Source organism: Pygocentrus nattereri, chromosome 22, assembly GCF_015220715.1.
Source record: "Pygocentrus nattereri isolate fPygNat1 chromosome 22, fPygNat1.pri, whole genome shotgun sequence".
Taxonomy (NCBI): Eukaryota; Metazoa; Chordata; class Actinopteri; order Characiformes; family Serrasalmidae; genus Pygocentrus; species Pygocentrus nattereri.
In genome coordinates this window covers 5,083,737-5,105,822 of record NC_051232.1, presented here as the reverse complement: position 1 = coordinate 5,105,822, position 22,086 = coordinate 5,083,737, and the positions used below count along the sequence as shown (strand labels likewise).

The following is a 22,086-nucleotide window of genomic DNA, read 5'->3' as shown; positions in this document are numbered from 1 at the left end:
GCAACAATAAAAAAAACTAAAGAAACACAGACAAAGAGGGGCACTGCAAACACTCACTCAGTGAAGAGGACACACAAGAGGATCACAGACGATGGAGTTCCAGCCTCCAGCAGCCGCGTTAACTGCTGTGATACTGATGATCATCTGCTCCACAGCAGGTAGGGCTGGCTTTCACTTACAGGAGAGACTTTAGCTGTAATCACAGACTGATGTAAGCTGGCTGACCATGTCGGTTGTGCTGAAATAAGCAGGTATTGATCATCTATCTCACGTCTGTGGTCAATGGTGCTCTAGAAGAGCTTTTGGCAGGATTCTGGGTGACACTTCATGGACGGTTAGCTGTCGACCTGAAGTTATAATCACGAAAACGAGCGGTGGATAGTATTCCTTGCCCTTTCTGTCATCATTGCAGATGAATTTATTAGTGTGTAGTTTCTCACAGCGAAATGATCTTATAAACATTGATTTTTTAACTATTTGAAGTAGAAATGTGTCAATTCTCATATTAATGTGCATCATGATCAATAGTCCTGTAGACTGTAGTCCTGTACACTCTCAGGAAATAAGGGTACTAAACTATCACTGGGGTGGGACCCTCAAGGGTACATCTTAGTACCTTAGGGACCGTAACTGAACCATCATCCACTGAAATGATGTGTTCTAAGCTGGACTGACTCCACACACCCCGCCTCGCCTCCAGGCTTTTATTCTACTCTTCTGTTTTTAGAGCATTCGGTTATGAAAAGGTACAAATACAAACTTTTCATCTGGAAAACCACAGTTAAGGTGCACAACTGGACCTTGAAACCATAATTGCACCTTTGAGGGAACATTTATATTGTTTGGACCTTGATGAACAAAAAATGTGCCTGAACAGAACCTTCATTTCTGACAGTATAACAGCCCCTGTCAACTCACCACACCTATATCTAAAAGTCTAACCTCTTAATCTCCAGGCTATTTTTTGGTGTGGCCATCTGGATTTACGTGACCAAATCGTTTTTTTTGTAAAAGTTCCTCGCATATTAATAGAAAATGTGTTGGATGATCTACACATAGTACTAAGTCATTTTTACAGAGCTGATCACCGAAGAGACGCCGTCTGTTTATAGTTTATAGCCCAGATTTGGGGAAAAATGCTACATAGAAATGAAAACTACATGAAAGCTGAGTTTATGAATTCTGTCTTAGTTACAAAGAATGATTTACACATATTCGCTGAATAAACCCACATGGAAAAAGATATTCTCCAAATGAATTTATCATATATATTGTCGCAATATATAAAAAATGGCCAAAAAAATTCTACAATATTCCTACAAAATACACCCACCGGCCACTTTATTAGGTACAGTTTATTTATTTATTAATATTGCTAGTAAAAGGTTGGACCCCTTTTTTCCTTCACAACTGCTTTAATTCTTCATGTCAGACTTTCAACAAGGTGTTGGAAACGTTCCTCAGAGATTTTGGTGGTTATTTGAGTTCCTGTTGCCTTTCTATCATCTGGAACCAGTCTGCCCGTTCTCCTCTGACCTCTCACATCAACAAGGCATTTCCGTCCACACAACTGACCGCTCACTGGATATTTCCTCTTTTTTGGACCGTTCTCTGTAAACCCTGGAGATGGTTGTGTGTGAAAATCCCAGTAGATCAGCAGTTTCTGAAATACTCAGACCAGCCACTCTGGCACCAACAACCACGCCACGTTCAAAGTCCCTTAAATCCCCTTTCTTCCCCGTTCTGATGCTCGGTCTGCACTTCAGCAAGTCGTCTTGACCACCTCTACATGCCTAAATGCACTGAATTGCGGCCGTGTGATTGGCTGATTAGCTATTTGCGTTAACAAGCAACTGAACAATAAAGTGGCCGGTGAGTGTATATTAAATATTATTTCTCTGAAAATGAAGTATCCATTACGGTCATAGCCTGATGTCTCACATGTAAATTTGTTGCTATATTTTTCAATTGCACATTTTAATAAAGGTTAAAAATATAACTAAATATACACAAACTGAATAAATGGGACTGGCCTCTGTGTTCTGCACTGGACTGTGTGCATATGTGATAAGTCAAACTGTAATACATGTAAAAAAACTGCATTTACAGTGTATCAGTACCTACAATGCTCGACTTTGCCACAGTAAAGGTTCAGTTAATAATGATAATTAAAATGAAGATATTAATCATGAATATTAAGATACTGGAATACAAATTCATTTTGAAAGGACATCCAAACAGTAAAGTGCGTTAGACAAAATATTTGGGCTGTTTTTATGCATTTTCAACTATGTTTCACAGATAAATTTACATATATTTTCATAGATTTCTATGTGTAATATTATCCCATACATTTTAAAAGATATTCCGTTAATCTGGCAACATACGCTGAAATACAGTGTAGTGTTTGGGAGGTATTTCGGCATGGATGGCAATGTATTTGAAGCTGCTGGAGCTCTTCAGAAGTTTCTCCTGGTAGCAAATCCCCCCAACCAATGAGGCTGGACCAACACTATTAGAAGTCCTCTCAGCCATAATATCTTGTTTATTAGCTCTTCAACAGGGTGATGATGGGGTTTTCCGGACATCTGAAGGTTCACTTCATTACTACCACACGGTTTCCACAGGATAATGTGAGGGGAGTGGAGCAGCAGATATTTCTCCTCTCTGCTGGGTTCAGTTTCCTGCTCACTTCCATCTCTCTCACACATTGGAGACGTGCTGCTCCACATCTGCTCAAAAGACTTGTTTTCTAGTCAAGAGCCCAACAAACATCCATCTTCTTCTAAAGGAAATCAAACATCTGTAAACCATTAAATAACTTACACTCAATTTTGTGCAGGTGTTCCTCTAACAGTTCCTCAATACAGAAGACGTCCTGTTTAAAACACACAGCTTCTAAACCACTTTTCTTTCTGGGTCACGGGTGGAGCTGGAGCCTATCTCAGCAGTCACTGGGGGGAAGGCAGGATACACACTGGACAGGTCAGGGCAGACAGACAGACAGATATAGGGGCAATTCAGCATGTCCAATCAGCCTGACTGCATGTCTTTGGGAGGAAATCCACACAGAAAGGACCCTGGTCGCCCGGCCGGGGAATCGAACCCAGGCCCTTCTGCTGTGAGGCTTCCCACGGCGCCCCTATTTAAAACAGTACTATACTTTATTTTTAACTTTTAAAGCATTACTTTTAGTTTAGTTCTTTACTTTAGTAGGTTTAGGAGTATCTTCTTTTTACTTCTACTTGCGTACTTCTCTTAAGTAAGGGACCATATTAGCCCAGTTTTATCAACCCTGCACTGGTTACCAGTTGTTAGGAAGGGTCTCCTAGAACAGTGTTCTCCCTCAGAAACCAGAGAATGAAGCGATAAACCTGCTCGGCAATCCTACTAAGTCCCAAGACAGAGAGAGCTCTCGATGCAATAATGAACACAGAAGAAGGGGCAGTCCCCTCTTTATAAACACAGAGAGCCCGTCCCACGTGCACGCAGGCAGCCAGGAAGGGCCCGACCACATTCTAACATATGTCGTAACCTGCTGGTCCATACATGGAGTTGTTTTTCTCCATCTCTGGATGTGCTCAGTTCAACATCAAAATCCAGTAAGTCAAAAGTGCAAGTGGTTTGCAGAATGAAAGAGGAACAATAGTTATTAACAGCCTGTAAGGATGCACAAAGGGTAGACACCCTTGCACCCTCAGCAGAGTCTGATTTTATTAATACATGTTAGTCACCGGGGAAGAGACAGGCCAAAGCAACATTAACCCTTTCATTCCCCTCTTTTATAACTCGTTGAAGACGGGTTATAAGCAATACGCACATCAGAGAGAACAGAGAAAAAGGCTCCTACACAGGAACAGAAACAGCATCATCATAAGATGGTTCCAATGACGCGTAGACGGGCTGTCGCACGGTCTGTGCCATAAAGACGTAGTCGGACCGGTGGGGGATGAGCGAGGAGGCCAGAGCGTACACTCGATCCATGAGGCACCTGAAAAGACACGGTCCCATACACAACAGTAGCAACAGCACACATACACATACAATAGGAGCTTTCATGGCGAGATACCTTCCGAGCAGAGAAAGAGCATTATCAGCAGCATCATGCTTCTGCAAAACAAAAGAGAGATTAATAATAGGCAGAGTGGGTTATAATTCAGGAGCTTTAACACAACGGGAGGCGTGGATCCACTGTGGAAAAAGGTCAGTTAAGACACCAGTACGCGTAACAGCGAGTACAGTTGTGGGCTCTGAAAAAGGAGGATCAGAAAAACTTCGTTCGAACTTTTTAACCATGATTTGGTCCCCGGGCTTATACAGATACGTGGGGGTCTTGGGAGGGTCAGTGATGTTTTGATTGACCCTCTCCCAGTACTCATTCAAGACTGACAACAGGCCCGCTGTGTACTCACTGCGACGTACCTCAAGGTCCGCCAGTCCCCCCAGAGCCGTTACCTGTCGCCATGGGACAGGAAATGGTCGTCCCATGACAATCTCGTATGGCGATAATCCACCTAAGGTGTCTGTTCGCGTCATGCGCAGTTCAGCTAAGACCACAGGTAGGACTTTCACCCAGTTGGTTGTGTTTTGAGTCTGCATGGCTTTTCTTAGCCGCCCCTTTTTAGTGCGATTCACCCTTTCTACCATTCCGGAGGATTGGGGGTGATAGGGAATGTGAAAAGCCCAGTCTATGCTTAGCTGTTTAGCAAGCGCTTGTGTGACCTTTGAAGTGAAAGATGTACCTTTGTCGGAGTCAATACCTAGAGGGACGCCATATCGTGGTATGATTTCCTGACATAGTTTTGTCACTACCGTGTTTGCGTTCTCCTCATTACACGGGAAGGCCTCAGTCCATCTGGAGAATTTATAAATCTTTACCAGTAGATACTTGTGGGGCCCTACAGTTGTCATGTGTGTGAAATCTATTTGCCATTCCTGGAACGGCGTCTCAGGTTTGGGAAGAACCTGGTGAGGGCCTTTAGGCTTTGGATTGTTCTGTACACAAACTAGGCATCGGTCTAGAATGCGGTCTATAGCCGAATTCAAATTATGAATGCAAAACAATTCTGACATGTCATGCGTCACCCCTCTTCGCTCCCGATGAGAAATACCATGAAAATCGGGAACGAGAAAAGGAACACAATGGGTGGGGAGACACAGACGGCCCTTACCGTCACGGAACGGCACAACAGTAGAGTCATAACCACATGAGAGCCAATGCTGCATATCCGAAGGCGAGGCAGAAGACTGGATATCAACCAGATCTAGGCCAGGGAGGCAATCAACAGTAAGAGCAGCACAGGAGAAAGAGGAGGAGTCAAGAAACGTGCAAGGGGGCCCATGGAGCGCGCCACGCCTGGCGGCAGAGTCAGCAGCGTTATTCCCGACAGAGTCAGGATCGGAGCCACGCTGATGAGCACGGACCTTGACCAGTTAAATTTCACACTGATTATAAAATTCTATTACTGACCTATAAAGCTCTAAACTGACTCGCCCCTCAGTACCTGAGTGAGCTTCTCTCTTACTATGAACCATCATGCCTACTTAGATCATAAGGTGCTGCTTACTACTGGTACCTAGAACTAATAAAGCTCCATCAGGGGGGAGAGCTTCTCATACAAAGCCCCCCAGCTCTGGAATAATCTTCCTGTTAATGTTCGGGAATCAGACTCAGCCTCAATCTTTAAGTCTAGGCTAAAAACTTACTTGTACAGTCAAGCCTTTGGTGACTAGTCCTCCCTGTCAGGTCTAGACCTGCTGGAGTCTCTGCTGCTCTGTTTTACTGTAATCTGTGGTCAGCCACTCTTTACAGAACTGACCACGTCTTTCTTCTCCTTTCTCTGCCGAGCTGATCAGCTGCCCACCCTGTGCGCCTGTTGCTGTTGCCTCTTCTGCCTTGATTGGTGCCGCTGCTCACCAGCCTTCTGGACCGGTTTGACCACCGCTGAGCTTCTTGCTGTACAGCGCTGTGCAGTCCTCACCCTCAGATCTTCTCTTTCCCACTTTACTATAAAACTTCATACTAATAATGTTTGCTATCCAGTGTCCACCAGAGAAGGACGGGTTCCCCTTCTGAGTCTTGGTTCCTCTCAAGGTTTCTTCCTCTTTTAGGGAGTTTTTCCTTGCCACCGTCGCCGCTGGCGATGCTCATGGGGACTCGGACCCGGATCTTCTTTTCTTTTCTCTCTGTAATACTGATTGTTCTGTAAAGCTGCTTTGTGACCTGTTGTAAAAAGCGCTGTATAAATAAATTTTGCTTGCTTTCTTCGGCCACCTCTATCAGGAAGGCAGTGTTAGCCTGGCTGGCGTGGAAAAACACGCAGTAAGACACAGATCACAGGACGATGAAACAACATGAGCAATCCATGGCTGCAGTCATCGAGACTGACTTTGGCTAGATACCAGCCTCCAATGTCCAGGGGAAAAAGAGTTTGGGTGGCATTCTGTGAAACGGGACGCAGAGTGGAACAAGCCGAAAATGAGTACTTATCGCCATCTTTTCCAGAAAACACGTGGGACACCCTCCACGCAGCGGAGTAGACCGTTTAAAGACCGAATATCATTGTTCACATCCACATTACTGTCTGGATAGCTTAGATATAGAACGTGCATGTGCTAGAAACCCTGTAAGGTCATTCCAAACTGAGCTGGAGACAGAGGAGGGGGATTCTGAGGAGCTTAGGCGGGAGTCCAGGGTGGCTTTTGTTGTGTTTGAGGAGGCGGGAGCCCCCCTCCCCACTCCATCACTCAGTAACAGAGCAAGCGTGGAAGAGTGGGAGGAGTTTGGGGGGCCGTGGTGCAGTGTTATCCTCACAAGAAACTGAAGATAGAGGAGAATGAGTAGGAAGAGTTTCGGGGCGTGGTCCTTCCCCCAACATTAAGTTCATTCATATCTTCATTTTACAAATGTAACCTTCTCTCCTCTCTGTGCAGAACCTGATGATGTGAGACTGGTGGGTGGGAGCGGTCGCTGTGATGGAGCAGTGGAGGTGTTTTATAATGGACACTGGAGGACAGTGAGTGGAGATGGATGGACCAGGAGAGACGCTGCTGTGGTGTGCAGACAGCTGGACTGTGGCTCTGCTGTTACAGCTACACAGAGACAGTTTGAGAGAGAGGAACATGGTTTTTTTGTTGACTGTAAAGGATCCGAGTCTGCGCTGAGTGAATGCAGATTTATGGGAGTTATTGGATCCCTCCCTCATGCAGTATCTGCATGTTTGGGTGAGTCTGTCTAATTATTTGTTAATCTGTTTATAGTTTTATTTGGAATTGTGTTGCATCATTTTAAACATGGTTGAACAGGTATGTGATCAAAGCCTTAGGTTGGTTTTGCACAGTGTCATTTTATGGCTGTCCCGAATATTCATTTTTTTGGGGGGAGACTCTGGAGCTGTTGCACTGATCACTATAACCTTAAATCATCCAAGTTTCAGCCAAAAAACAATTCTAAAATTGAAAATTCTTACACATCCCATTCGAACGTGAACAGTTGAATTTTACCTCCGAAATTTTAATTGAACAGGTTCATGTTGTGAGTCACCTGCAGCACATTTTCAGTGCAACTTAATAGTTACACAAAATAAAGTTTTAGAGTACACAGTACTTGCAACATTTTTATCATCTTCGGATTTTTTTTCCAGCTGTCATTGCCAAGCTTTAGCTACCTGTTCATTAGTTTACACTCACCAGCCACTTTATTAGGTACACCTTGAGTTAATGGAGTAATAAGCTGGCCTAGAAAGCATCTTCTGTTTTTTTTTTTTACTAAATATTTCATATAATGTCTGAATAAACCTACATGGAAAAAACATTCTAAATGTATTTATCATATGTATTTCTACAATATATGAAAAATGGCCAGTGATCTGAAGAAATCGATGGGTCGACGTCTTTTGACGTGATCGTGTGATGCATCAGCTCCTTTGATTTGTTGTTTCTTGTTTCACAAAGCCTGAGAGATGCTTGCAACTGGTTTAGGCAAGTTTCAAGTGAATTGCAGGACGTGTAAAGCCAACCTTAATCTGCGGTCATCCACGCCATCTGTTTCTCCGTCACTCTGTTTCTCAATGGTCAGAAGGAATGCCAAAGACCCAAATAATACCTGCTCTGAGGTGGTCCCGCTGGGGGACTGACCATTGAAGAACAGGGTAAAAGAGGCTAACAAAGTATGCAGAGAAGCAGATGGACTGCAATTTGTAACTGTAGAAATAAAAAGTAGACAAATATGCAATTTGGTAAGTAGAGCTGATAAAATGGTCAGATAGACAAAGAGTGTAGAAATGAGGGAGGTTTACTCTGGACTGACCTGTATGTCCTCAGACTCTGTGAGGCTTGTGGATGGAGCTGGACGCTGCTCTGGGAGACTGGAGGTGATGGCCCATCAGTCCTGGACCACAGTATGTGAGACTGACTTTGACTGGCAGGATGCAGAGGTGGTCTGTAGGGAGCTGGACTGTGGACCTCCACTAGCTCTACAGGGGGCGCTCTTTGGAGAAGGGAAACTCCCATTTGGGACCAAGGAGTTCCAGTGTAAAGGCAAAGAGAACCATCTCCTCAACTGTAGCTCCTCAGACAGACAGAAGAACACCTGCACACGTGGCAAAGCTGTGGGACTCACCTGCTCAGGTAGGAATTACACAATACATGAAATACGTTTTGGAATTCTGTGCACCCGAGAACAACAGCACCAAAAAAGGTCATAGGAAAAATAAGAAGTGGCTAAAGCGGGGCTGATTTACATTACATTAGTCTTTGATTCCATGTCAATAACTTCATGGTGAAACGCCCCCTAGAGTTGTGACCCACTGTGTCCACAACGTCCAACTCCCACAGTCTGCAGCCAGTGCTTGTTGGTAGTTCAGTTCTGAAATCTGATTGGCTGAGACACGTTTAAAGACGCTGTTTACATGGACGCATACTGTCAATTTTTTAGGATGTTAATACATGGCAGTGTTTAATGCAGAAATGTTTTAAAACTTCAGGCTTCATAAGAAGCCCTTTTATCTGCCTGAGGTTTAGTGGCTAAGCAGTCTAATTTTTGCTTTTAACAACAAGTGTAAATGTTTCAAGTTGAGGTAAACTGAGCCTCTGATGACCAAGAGGAGATTGCAAGAAAAACTCTCAAAGCAGCAAGTCAGACTGAAACAACCCGTGTACTCTGACCTCTCCACACTGAAACTCGAGAAGAACTCCCACCAGCATTTTCACATTCTTTTCACAGTCAAACATGAAGCAACTGTCAGGAAGATCAAATGCATTGAAAAATCTCCTAAAGTCAACTCTGAAGTCCTGAGAAGCATTTCCCCCACTGTGAAACAGCTGACACTGGAAGTTAACCACCAAAAGAAAAGCTCGCACAGAAGGAGAGGCAGAGAACAAGAAGCATAAAGGTTGCATAGCTGATTTACAGAAATACGGCCAAAAATGGTGCTTAAAGCTACACGGTGCAAAAGAGATGGATAGTGAAAATGTCAGAGTGCTGGTGATGGACAACCTTGCAAATGTGGCTACAAAGGTGACATTAATGTGGTACCAAATGACTCCATCAACAGGTTTCCAACTGGGCCTTTCACAACTCTCCCAATAAGGGGCGATCATGGGCTTCAGGTTAGGGAACCAGCCCTGTGACTGGAAGGTTGCTGGTTCAATCCCCTCAGCCGACAGTACGTAACTGAGCTGCCCTTGAGTGAGGTGCCTAATCCCCAACTGCTCCCTGGCCACTGCAGACAGGGCTGCCCACCACTCTGGGCAAGTGTGGTCACTGCCCCCTAGTGTGTATGTGGTGTTTCAGTGCATGGATGGGTTAAATGTGGAGGTGAAATTTCCCCATTTTGGGGCTAATAAGGGTCACTTAATTTTGATCATGGACACGTGGCATTACATCAATCCCAATATGAGATACTTACCATGGTTTAAAAGTATCTGGATCTCTAAATCAAGAATTGATTTTTATCTTTATCTCGACTTTTGTTTTACAGTTTGTTAAAGAGGCGTTTCACCATCATGCTTCTTTATCCGATCATAAACTGATAGTTCCATGTTTAAAAGAGGGTAAATTATGCTCCAGAAATTTGACCTTACTGGAAATTTAACAAATATCTGCTGAAAGGAATCATATTTAACAGTGATTTTAAAGATATAGATAAAGCTATATTTCATACTGCCAATCCAGGTTACTGGCCAAGTCATCTGTAAGAAAGTACATATAAAGACTGAGTATGGCTGGAGCTGAGTATGGCTATTGCCTGCGTAAATGTCTATTGTCTCATGCACTTGCTCCAATCATGATGAAAGGGTAGTCATGTTTCACATCCAGGAGACCATTCTGGACACCTTGGACCCTCTCCAGTTTGCGTACTGTCAGAACCAGTCAGGGTTGGGATAGCTACTGAAAAATTAGTATCTAGCTACTTTGTAGCTACTTTCCCAAAATTTGTAGCTAGCTACAATTTAGGTACTTTCCAGACAAAGTAGTGACTTCTTTTTAACTACTTTACACCAAACAAGCCCAACTGAAATTGTGAACAAGACACTGCATTTAATCATGTACCACTGAAAAGCTGCAAATATACAAAATATCTCCAACAAGTAAGGTTAAGTGTATCCAACAATTCAACTTACACAGCAAAGGCGTGATATCCACAACAATTTAGACTAAGTAAAGGCAGTGAATCCAGGTTTTTCCCAACAAAAGTCAAGAAAACCGAACACAAACCAAACAATTGTGTACAAAAATTTGCAGTAGCTACAAAAAGAAGTGCTCTACATAGCTACTCCCCCGTCCTTGGAACTGGTCCATTGATGACGCAGTCTGTACTGCCATTCATACAGCCCTCACACACCTAGAGAGCAAGGACAGCTATGTTAGAATGGTGCATTCAGCATGGTCATCCCACACAAACTCTCTGGAAAGCTCCTCACCTTCAGACTGATACTATCTCTGGGTGCTGAACATGTGAACAAACACATTTATTGCTGATGTCCTTGTATTGTGTTTTGCAATAATGCACAGTGTACTTTATGACCACTGCCCACTGTCACTTTATTACCACTGATTTGTTTCTACTGTTTTTAGTACATTGTTTAGATGTCAGTTACTCATTAAATTGTTCATCCACTGACTACTTAAAAAAAGTGAGACTAAAATAATGAAGTAATCGTGAGGATGTCAGTAATCTAGATGGATTTAGAAGGTTTAAATGTACACACGATGGCCTGATTGACTTTTTATCCTCTCTCTGTCCTGAAGAGGTGAGACTGGTGAATGGGAGCAGCCGGTGTGCTGGAACAGTGGAGGTGTTTCATTATGGAGACTGGAGGAGTGTAAGAGAACTTGGATGGAGCAGGAGAAAGTCCGCTGTGGTCTGCAGACAGCTGGACTGTGGCTCTGCTGTTGCTGCTAAACAGAGAGAGCCTGAGGGAGATGAGAATAAACAGGGTGTTTTCACTTTCTGTGATGGATCTGAGTCTGCAGTGAGTGAATGCAGAATTTCCAACTATTCTGGACCCTCCTCTGATGTAGTATCCACGTGTTCAGGTAATTCAGCAAATGGAATGAAGAACGTGTGAGTAACATTTCTAGACTCTGTTGTGCTATTAATTAAAGACTGAACTGAAAATGGGGCCGTATTACAGAAACATCCTAAAGCTGAACTCTAATCTGTTTAGTCGTCATGACCATGTCAGGATAGACTGAATTCAGAATAGCTGTTCCTAACTTTATAATCTCATTCCAAAAAATAAATCATAGAAACAACCTAACTTACCAACAATTGGTAAACACTGTCCTCGTTTTAGGATGGAGCCCAACAGTGTCCTAACTTCTGCTTGAACCTTCCTTTTGTACCGTTAGCAACCTGATGAAAACAATGTTGTCCTGAGAATTTTATCGTTTTTTGGTAACTCCATCAGTGAAGCAGCTATTTTCTGATGGCTCCATGGTTTGTTTATGTTTTAACTTTAACATTTTAACCCTTGACACGTCCAGAGCAAACATCCTGAAGGATTTGCGATGCATTGCAATCCTACATTTGAACGCTAGTGTAGCACCTCATGTGCTACCCCGGGCTCAAGGAGGACACTGGAGGCAAGGTTCAGGATTGCAGCAGCCATGTTTCTTTACTTTCATCCAAAAAAACACAAAACAACCAAAACTGGGGACTCGCTCGTTGCCGGCACCATCGTCGTCGTCCTCCTCCTCCTCCCGCCATCACTCCCGTGACTCGCGTCCATCGAGGGAGCTCTGGCTTTGCGCTCTGCCACCTCCACACTTGTGGCTCCCTCCTTGCCGTCCTCGCTGAGGCTCATCGCTGAGGCTCATCTCCGCTGGGTGTTCGGGCGTTGCCTTCCTGCTGGCTCTCACAGCTGTCATCATTGGGGCCTGGGGGGCGGGCATATGCTACATACCCCCAACACACAACTCAGGCCGGGAACCCCCACCCCCCCCTCGGCGGGGCCTCTGCAGGTTCTCCGGTGGCCGGGATGGGGGAGGAGAGAAAGTGAGGTCCGAGTGCCCTCGTAGCAGGGAGAGGAGTGGAGGGAAGCTGAGCTCCAGGCACCCTGGGAACAGGGATGGGAGGAAGCGGCGCACCGAACCTCCTCAGAGCGGGGACAGGAAGGGAAAGGAGGTGTACTTGGAGCGCCCTCAGAACAGGAATGGGAGGGGGAAAAAAGGCTCCAGTCCTCCTGGGAGCTGGGACTGGAGGCTGGAGAAGTGGTAAAAGCGGGGCTCCTGCCCCCACACACACCGAGGTTTGCCACTCCACCAGCAGGCTCCTGACCATCTGATGGGTTGCCACCTGCTGCTCCTCAAACTGCTTGCAGTGCTTTTCAGAATCCTGGAAGATAGCCTGCAGCTCCTGCCAGCCAGCCAGGTGCAGGTGGACCAGGGTATTGACGGCCTTCTCCTCTGACACGGAGACCCCCTCTGTGTGTCGGCATCTTCCTCCTGGGTTTTGGCACCACTGTAGCACAGCATGGGCTACCCCGGGGACAAGGAGGATGCTGGAGGCAGGGTTCAGATTTGCAGCAGCCAATGCTTTAATTTTGAGCCCAAACAAACAATAAAAAATAAACCAAACACTATCAACGCTACGCTAAGCTGGCCACTTTTCAGGGGCTGACACAAGCTAGACTTTTCAGTCTCTTACTCAGGGTTTTTAGCTCTTCAGTCTCTTGTTGCTACTGCTGCTTGTGCCTCTCTCTCTGTTCCCTCTCAGCTCTTTTTAAAAGGAGCACCCAAGCCGAGAGGGAACGAGAGCTCACTGCCTCGCCTCCTTGTTACCGCCCCCAGCTGGCAGCTCAGCCACCTGGGTCAAACGTGAGGTGTAGTGAAGTGGCCTCGCTGCGTAACTGGGGACAGGGCCCAGGCAGCGGAGCTCAGGACTCGCTCGTTGCCGGCATCGTCATCATCGTTCTCCTCCTCCCACCATCACTCCCGTGACTCGCGTCCGTCGGGGGGACTCGGGCTTCGCGCTCCGCCCCCTCCACACTCGCGGCTCTCTCCCTGCCGTCCTCACCAAGGCTCGTTGCTGATGGGTGTTCGGGTGATGTTTTCGGATTATGTTTAGTGGAACCCTGGACAGAAGACTGTGAACCAGTCCATCCCATAGCCAATTCTGGTCTTACTTTAATAGTGAAAATTGTTTAATTAAGAAATTACTATAACTCACTCTGTACTCACCTGTATTTTCTCAGACTCTGTGAGGCTTGTGGATGGAGCTGGACTCTGCTCTGGGAGAGTGGAGGTAAAGTCCCATCAGTCCTGGACCACAGTATGTGAGACTGGCTTTGATTGGCAGGATGCAGAGGTGGTCTGTAGGGAGCTGGACTGTGGCACTCCTCTAAGTCTACAGGGGGCGCTCTTTGGAGAAGGGAAACTCCCATTTGGGACCAAAGAGTTCCTGTGTAAAGGCACAGAGAACCATCTCCTTAACTGTAGCACCTCAGCCAGAGAGGAGAACACCTGCACAGGCAGCAAAGCTGTGGGACTCACCTGTTCAGGTAACATTTACAGTTTATAGTGAATCCGAGGGAAAGTGGTCTTAATAATAAACGTCTGATTTGTGAATGGCAGTTAATGCAGTGAGCATTTTCTCTTTTCTCTGTCCAGGACCCGATGATGTGAGGCTGGTGGAGGGGGGCAGTCGCTGTGCTGGAACAGTGGAGATGTTTTATAGTGGAGAGTGGAGGAAAGTAAATGGATTGTACTGGTCCATGAATAAAACAGATCTAGTGTGCAGACAGCTGGGCTGTGGCTCTGCTGCTGCAGACAAGAACAGAGAGCCTGAGAAAAACCTGCCCGAATGGGATCCCTTGCCTGAGTGTGTAGGTTCTGAAACTGCACTGAGGGAATGCAGCATTGGCCTTATTTCATATCCTCGGCACAGAGTTAGCGTGATCTGCTCAGGTAAGTCAGGGCTGTGGGGAAGGAGTTGTTGGACCAAGTGAATTATTTATTTATTATTATTATTTTGTTTTTGCACATTTACAGGAATCGTGGTGCCACCCAATGCCTCTTTCTCTGCTATCATAATAATGTCCGTAATAATGTCCAGAACATGTTTAATAGTCCAGAATCTTTTCTGAAATCAAAAAAAAAAAGAATCTTGATCCATATTTGTGTACATAAATGTTGTTAAATCACTCAAACAAACAAATTACAGCAAAGAGAAAGTCAAATTCTACTAGACTAGAGCTGCATTTGCTTACTTATTCTGTGTATTTAATAAAATGACTGCATGGATAACGCAGGGCCCAAGTTAATCTCAGCTGAATCTGCACAGCAGCAAATCAACAGTAACTTTAGAGCTTTGGATGGATCAGCAAAGTCACGTTTGAGCAGTTCAGAGAAGAACATTTTCATGCACAGTGGTTGTTATACAGTCAATCCAGCTCATATATCCAACTGACTATTAACTGCAAATGAATAGCAAACGTGAGAAACAGGTGTCCTTAACTGAGCTCATTTTTTGCCAAAAGCATGAAATAAAACAATAAAATCCACAAGCTAAAATATTAATATAAAAATTTATTTACAAATTCAAATAATGAAAAAAAGTCAAACTTATTGCTTGATCTAACAAATGAACTGTATTCTTAACCTAAATGGGAGCAGACAGACATTCTGACATGTTGGGGGAGTTTCCAAGGTTGGTGCGATGGGCGTGGCTAAGGGACAGACAAATTGTTAGTTGAAATAAGTAGTAAAGGTACAGAACAAGTTTTGTAAGTTTACAGTGTGTAACGTGGAGTGAGGAGGCAGACGCATACGCTGAGATAAGCGACTTTTATTAAGGGCAAATCCAGGGTCATGGTCAAGACGGTCCAGGTTCATAAAGCCATTCAAACAATTCACTCAAGTACATTGAAACAAAGACCAGTAACCAGACAGGGGAAAACACAGGGCTTAAATACATAAGGGTAAACGAGGAACAGGTGGAGACAATCAGGGGTGGAGTAACCCAAACAAGGGGCCGGATTAGGAAACCAAAACAAATGCACATGTAAGATCAAAAGGTTTCTAGTATGATCTCATTCCATTTAAAATGTTTGGCCCAAACTGAACACCATATTCTTTGTTGATGGTGTCTGTGGGCGAACAGTGAGGTCCACCACACAATTCCAAAATGTATACTTTGATGAAATTGATCAGTTGATGATATCTGTTCTGGGTGCTTTCTGTGAAGATGCCTTTGATCTTCAAACCTCAGTAGGAAAAATGTTGGGACAGTATATAAAATGCTAATAAAAACACAGAGTAATGATCAGTACGATCTCTCTGACTGTATTAAATTGAAGACAGTACTAAAATGATATTTGATGTTTTCTGTTATGAACTTCACTGTTTTTGTAAATATTCACTCATTCCCATTTGAAGCCTGCAACATGTTCCAAAAACCTGGGACCAGAGCAGTCCCAGCTCGTTACAGAGTCACACTTGTTACAAATGTGCCAGATGTTTTTAATAGGAGACAGGCAGGCCAGTCGAGCATCCATATACTCTGATTATGCAGACATGCTGTTGTAATATTGCCTACTGTTGTCATATTAAAATAAGCAGGGAAGTGCCTGATGAATACTACGTCTAAAAGGCAGCCTATCGCTGTTGTCTGAAGAAAACCTCGTATCTCCAAAATAGTAACTTTACAGGAGAAGGAAAATACCTGCTTTACTTTTAATGTAAGTCAATGGAACCAGACATTTTCCCAGGTAATTTTAGGCTGTTTCCTTTGGCCCATTCTTCATGAAATTTACACACAATATTAAGAGCAACGGGCATTTTCCAATTATGTCAAAAACTTAAAAACGACAAAAATGGAGATAAAAGGTTTTCTTCCACCAGCAGCAATATGCTGCTGAGATTTCTCTGGATTCCCTGAATCTTATGATATTATACTCCACATAGGATGAAAGGACTAAAATCCTTGCAATCACTGAAGAATGTTGTTTTTAAACTGTTGGATTACTAGCTGAGGAACTCTGGCAGGGCCACGACCTATCCTTGCTCATAAACCGCCTTTCCAGATGCTCATTTTATAGGCGACCATGATTGCATCACTTGTTTAAAATGTGTTTTGAACATTTGACAAAGTTCTGAGTCTGAATTTTTTATGGACTTCGTTGCAGGCATTCATTAGAGAAAGTAGGTTTAAAAAACAATGAAGCTGATTAAAACAGTCTTTGTACTGTTGTCATTAAAATATAACTTAAAATGGACTTACAAATCACTGTATTGAACTGTGTACATTATCATTAGACAGATCTGTTGCCCCTCATTGTATCTATCCAGCTGAAATGCTATGATTCAGTTCCATAGACAGCACATAATAGACTTTACTGTTTCCAGTTGTTTTCAGCAGAAAGACACATTTTGCTCACCGTTTTGCACCAAAAACAACACTGAACAACTTTGCTACGTGACAGAAGTGCTATGAAAAACATCTGTATGTTATTAAATACTGTAAAATACTTCATCTTCCCCTCCTTTTTGGAAACTGATGTTGGCAAATACTTTCCAACCCTATTTCTCTGAACTCCTTTAATCCTGTATGTGTTTCAGATTCTCTATCATCTACAATCATCAACATAAAGCTGCTGGTGCTGTTTGTGATGCTGTTCCTGATGCTGATAATCTGCATGTCTATCTTCCTGATCTTCAAGACAAGGGGTTATTCCTTCACTAGAAACACATCAGGTGAGTGACTTCATTACCCAAAGAGAACAGCAGTCTGTTTAAAGTGTGGAGACTATAAAATAAAAATCACGTTTTTTAAACAGACGGACTCCAGTGGTTATTTATTTGTAGATCTGTAGTTTCTTGGTATAACATCAATGTTTGATCAACAGCATCCGAAAATGAGTTATAGTTCCAATATTACATTTGGAGATTTGTCAACTTATCTTACTGCTGGCATTGCAGTAGCACAGTGGGGGGAGTTAAAAGAACAGCTTTTATAACAAGCAAAAGTCACAGAACAGATACAAATACAGGCTACAGCCTGACAACAGTCTATCATTGAAAAGTAGTCTCAATTTTCCAATCTTCATGTAAAGGTATGGAAACAATAAAAACATGTAGAAATGCACTGATAATTCATTGTGTAGAGGGCTTAGGAAGTATACTTCTAATTATAGGTCCACCAGGAAAACAACCACTAGGAAAACAGGTCAACACTTTACTTCCGATCCGATTCCTACAAGTTTCCGCAAATAAATTGACAAACATAACTAAGCCCTTATCAAAAATAAACTCAACTATTGTCCTTTGGCTATATACCACAAACTCTTAAAACTAGCAGTAATCGGAATCTGATTAAGAAACCTAATCCTGATGAAGTATAGACCAATCTCAAATCTTCCCAAAGAGGAATAGCTTGTCCCTGGTTGAGATCTTACCTGACTGATCATTTCAGTTTGTAAATGTAAACGGTAAATCATTTGTTCATACAAAGGTATAATATGGTGTTCCGCAAGGCTCTGTTTTAAGACCGCTACAGTTTGTATTATAAATGCTACCTCTGGGTACTGTTACCAGTAAAACTGGTATACATTTTCACAGCTACCCTGATGACACACAATTGTATGTATTGGCGAAACCAGAAGATAAACTTCTGTAAAAGATATAAAAGACCGGATGTCAGACTAACGTCCTCCTACTCAACTCATACATAACAGAGGCTCTTCTTCTTCTTGGTCCAAAAGCTACTAGAAACAGACTAAATTAATCTAAGTTAATGGTGAATCTTAATATCGTCTCAGTTTCATTAGGTACATCTGTAAAAAATCTTGATCCCGATCTGTTCTTCAATGCACACATAACCAATATTAATTGAATAGCTTTTTACGCCATCTTAGCAATATTCCCAAATTAAGAAACGTCTCTGTCTCTACACAATGCATAAAAGCTACATCTTTAATTAGGTAATTAGCTCTTCCTGTTCATTGAGGGTTCACCAACATAAAGCAGTATATAAACCGAAAATGTTGGTGCTGTCATGCATTCATTCAAGTTGGAGGTGCAGTGGAGGGGCACTGACATCTCAGGAAGCTCTCATGTCTTTGTTGCTCTTTGGCTCTTCCTTAATAGCCCAGCCTGCTGGAGTCTCTGCTGTACTCTTAAAATTTTACACTGCAGTTACTGTCTGTTCTGACTTTGCCAAGCTGAACAACGGTCCATCCTTTGCGGTTTGATGCTATTGCTTCATCTGCCTTGATTAGGTGCTCCTCTGATTGTTACTGGACTAGTCCTCTAAGAGTAGTCATCAATTACCATTGGTTAATCCAATTAGGTCATTTCCAATGACAGGTTTCTGTTTTTCCTTTTCACTATATTCCATGTTCTAACTAATTATTTAACATATAACTTTTTAAAAATCTTTCTGTTCCTTTTGCTCTTGTGTTATTGTTTTGCAATAATTTGTTATTTGTAAAAAGCGCTATATAAATAAACTTTCACTTCACTTCGCTGCTTGAACCCTTGCCAGAAACAGATGTCATATGTTGTCATGAATCATACGCCCTCTTATTACAGGGAGAACTGTACTGTCCTCAAACCAAATTAAAGTCAAATGGGGGACTGAGCTTTTGCAGCTTACGCAACAAAATTGTGGAATATGATCTCGCATTAGCATCACTCTGACTTTGTTCCAGACTTAAAAAAAATGATTAAGGACTTATTTTTACTGTCTTGCTTACAATAATTCTCAAAATAGGTTTCAGTGTAGGTTTCAGTACGTGTTCATGTGCGCTGCTTTTTGAATTTTGTATATTGTACAGCACTTTGAAACTTTTTCTACAAAAGTCCTATAAAAAAAAGGATTAAAATTAGAGAAATGGAGAAAAATTAGTGAATCTTCCTCACATAAAATAAAGCATGCAATCACACTGTGACAATGTAGTGGATGGTCTGAGCATCTCTGATGACACTACAACCAGTTTGACCAAATACCGTGGTGATCGATGGTCATAGATGGTGACAAACATTATGGCATCTGTCATGATGATTACCAGTAATGGTCACTCTTATGTGTTATGTCATATATCTGCTATGGAATGTTTATGGCATAGTTACGTCAGTGTTATGTAGTAGGATTCAAGTGAAATGATCCCAAAAATGCTAATCTGTGCAATGCTGTAAGACTTCAGCACAGAGTATAAATCACTGAGTTTCCTGTTCTCTACTGGGGTCCATTGCTGTCCACAGGTGCAGTCCAGAAAACGGGGTCCCTGCAGTCCAGAGAGGAAGAGCAGCAGAATGTACACAGAGGAGCTGGAGAGAAGCTGCCCGTAGACTTGGAACAGGTGGTAAATGAGAAGCAGGACAGGAATTAGATTCATAGTCCGAGAGTTACGAACACTGATGTGCAAAAGAGACAATCTGCTTCTCTTTCAGCTCTAAAATACCAGAAGAAAAACACTGGAGACTTTGGAGCTTTAAAAACGTCACTTGTAATTTGACATAGTCCTTTTCTCTACATAACGCAGTGTATTTACACCACTGCCCAAAGTACATATTTACGTGAAAAGAAACTTGGGCAGCAAACAGTTAAAACAATCTTTTTCTGCAAATGTTTCCACACAGTTTCTTTATTGGATTAAATTTTAAAAGTGGAAAAAATAACTACTGTGGCATATGCAAAAGTTTGGACACTCTTCTAGTAATAAAATCTCAGACTGAATTAATTCATCAATTGATTTGTTAGGCTGGGTCAATAATGGACATTAAGAATTGTGTGTACTGCTTTCATTCGTCATGGAAAGGTCATTTAAAGGTAACGTTACCTGCAAAATCACCATAAGAGTCAGCATCTAAAATGTGAAACAACAACATTAAGGTAAGTGATTAGATACAAGTGCTTTGGAATGATGACGTACAAACGGAACTCTTTGGTGTGAAAAGCAAAAGGATGTTTGGTTAAAATAAATGACACATTTGTTGAAAAGAACACCTTGACTGTTAATCTTGACCATTAAAACGGTCTACTATGGATGTATTATGGGTATCTATGATGCTTTAGGGCTGTGTGGCAGCCACTGTCACAGGGAACATTGCATTGGTAGATGGGAGAATGGCTTCCACAAAATATCAGGAAAAATGTGACGCAGTCAGGAAACTACAGTTCCAAAGAGTCTGGGTTGTGCAACGGGATAATGATCCAAAACATACATTAAAATCCATCATGAGCAACTTTTTGCGCAAGCTGTAGCTTTCAGAATGACCCTCACACTCCACTAACTTGAACACCATTGAAAATCTGTCAGTAGATCTTAAACATGCTATGCATGCAAGACTGCCAAGGAACATATGAAGAGTGGTTGAAAATTCCTAAAACAATAATAGAAAGACTTCTCGCTGCTTCTGGCGACAAAGATTGTACTAATTCAGTAGGCTGTCCAAATTTTGGCACATGCCACAGTTACTTTTTTGCTTGTTCAAGTTAATCATATATATGTTAATTGTGCATTAAGACATGCAGACTTTTTAAATAGTTTGCTGCAGTTCTTATGTTTACTTCTTTTCACACAGTTTGTCCACGCAAAATACAATAAACAACTTTTGTATTGAACTGTACATGTTGACTAGTTACATAATATTTGGGTTGAATTTGGTAAATGTTTGTTTTCTCTTTGTTCTGTTTTTCTTATCAACACTACTATTAGGTAAACTGGATCCTGTTGAATTGCTGCAAGAAACAACTTTCCCGTGTGTGGTTTCTCGGTATAATTCTTAGTAATGTGGTTCATAATCGGGCCACAATGACCACAAGAGCTTTAGACATAAACTATGTAGGATGGGAAAAAAGTAGCTGGTGTTTAGTTAGAGAATTACAATGCAATGAAGTAAAGTTTCCTAAATATGAAGGATCATTGTTGGTGTGACATTCCTCCTGTAACACCACATTTTTTGTTTCTTTTAAAAGTAAATTACAGACAGCTTCCTAGATTCACATCACCTGACTATTGAACTGTTAACACCTGTTTGAAATAAACTGTATTTTGTATAATGTAATTCTTTATTTTGGAATAAAACTTAGCAGGATGACTTTACTTATTGTTAAAAGACTTGTGTTTCTGTAAATATGAAGAACAAAATTAAATTGAGCACAGTGGTCTCTTCAGTGCTCCTCTTTGGCTGAGAAAGAATAAATTTATTTGAAACATTGTAGTCTGCAACACTATGATACTGTTTCGTAGTTAATAAGTAACCAATCAGGAACGAAGCATTTTTATTTTAAAGGCTGAAAAATCTTGTCTTGGTCTCACCACTCCTTTTTTGGTAGGAGAACAGGAGCACATAGAGAGCCTGATACTTAAAATACTAAACATTTTAGAATTATATTGAATTAAATAAACTTAGAGTTGCACAGCGCTCTTATTATGATAGCTTTGGTGTTTCTGTTAAGTGCCCATGAGGTTTTTGCAAGGGCTGGTAAACGAGAGCAGATAACTCTGTTCTCAGTGGATTAGTTTGATGATTGTGTTCATATTTTAGTTCTGAATTTCTGCATTTCCTGATGTGTGAAGAGTGAATCAAACTCATGGTAGACCACTAATATGAGACTTTTGATTCAGATTCAAGGTTTT

The 22,086-nt window shown here is 42.3% G+C and overlaps 1 protein-coding gene across 1 annotated transcript; it reads left to right on the top strand.

Moving 5' to 3' along the window:
• LOC108441325 (CD5 antigen-like) lies at nucleotides 1-21,549 on the top strand. Its single transcript, XM_017720801.2, has 8 exons — nucleotides 1-158; nucleotides 6,934-7,224; nucleotides 8,323-8,628; nucleotides 11,252-11,539; nucleotides 13,699-14,004; nucleotides 14,114-14,410; nucleotides 17,063-17,197; nucleotides 19,706-21,549. Exons 1-8 carry the CDS (start codon nucleotides 92-94, stop codon nucleotides 19,831-19,833), a joined length of 1,818 nt encoding a protein of 605 aa, XP_017576290.1. The 5' UTR covers nucleotides 1-91; the 3' UTR covers nucleotides 19,834-21,549.
• Nucleotides 21,550-22,086: the final 537 nt, after the last annotated feature.

Bases quoted from the DNA above. Each gene is read 5' to 3' on its own strand.
- LOC108441325 (XM_017720801.2), top strand. From the start codon at position 92: ATGGAGTTCCAGCCTCCAGCAGCCGCGTTAACTGCTGTGATACTGATG. The intron at 159-6,933 runs GTAGGGCTGGCT...CTCTCTGTGCAG, and splicing joins GATCATCTGCTCCACAGCAG to AACCTGATGATGTGAGACTG. The intron at 8,629-11,251 runs GTAGGAATTACA...TCTGTCCTGAAG, and splicing joins TGTGGGACTCACCTGCTCAG to AGGTGAGACTGGTGAATGGG.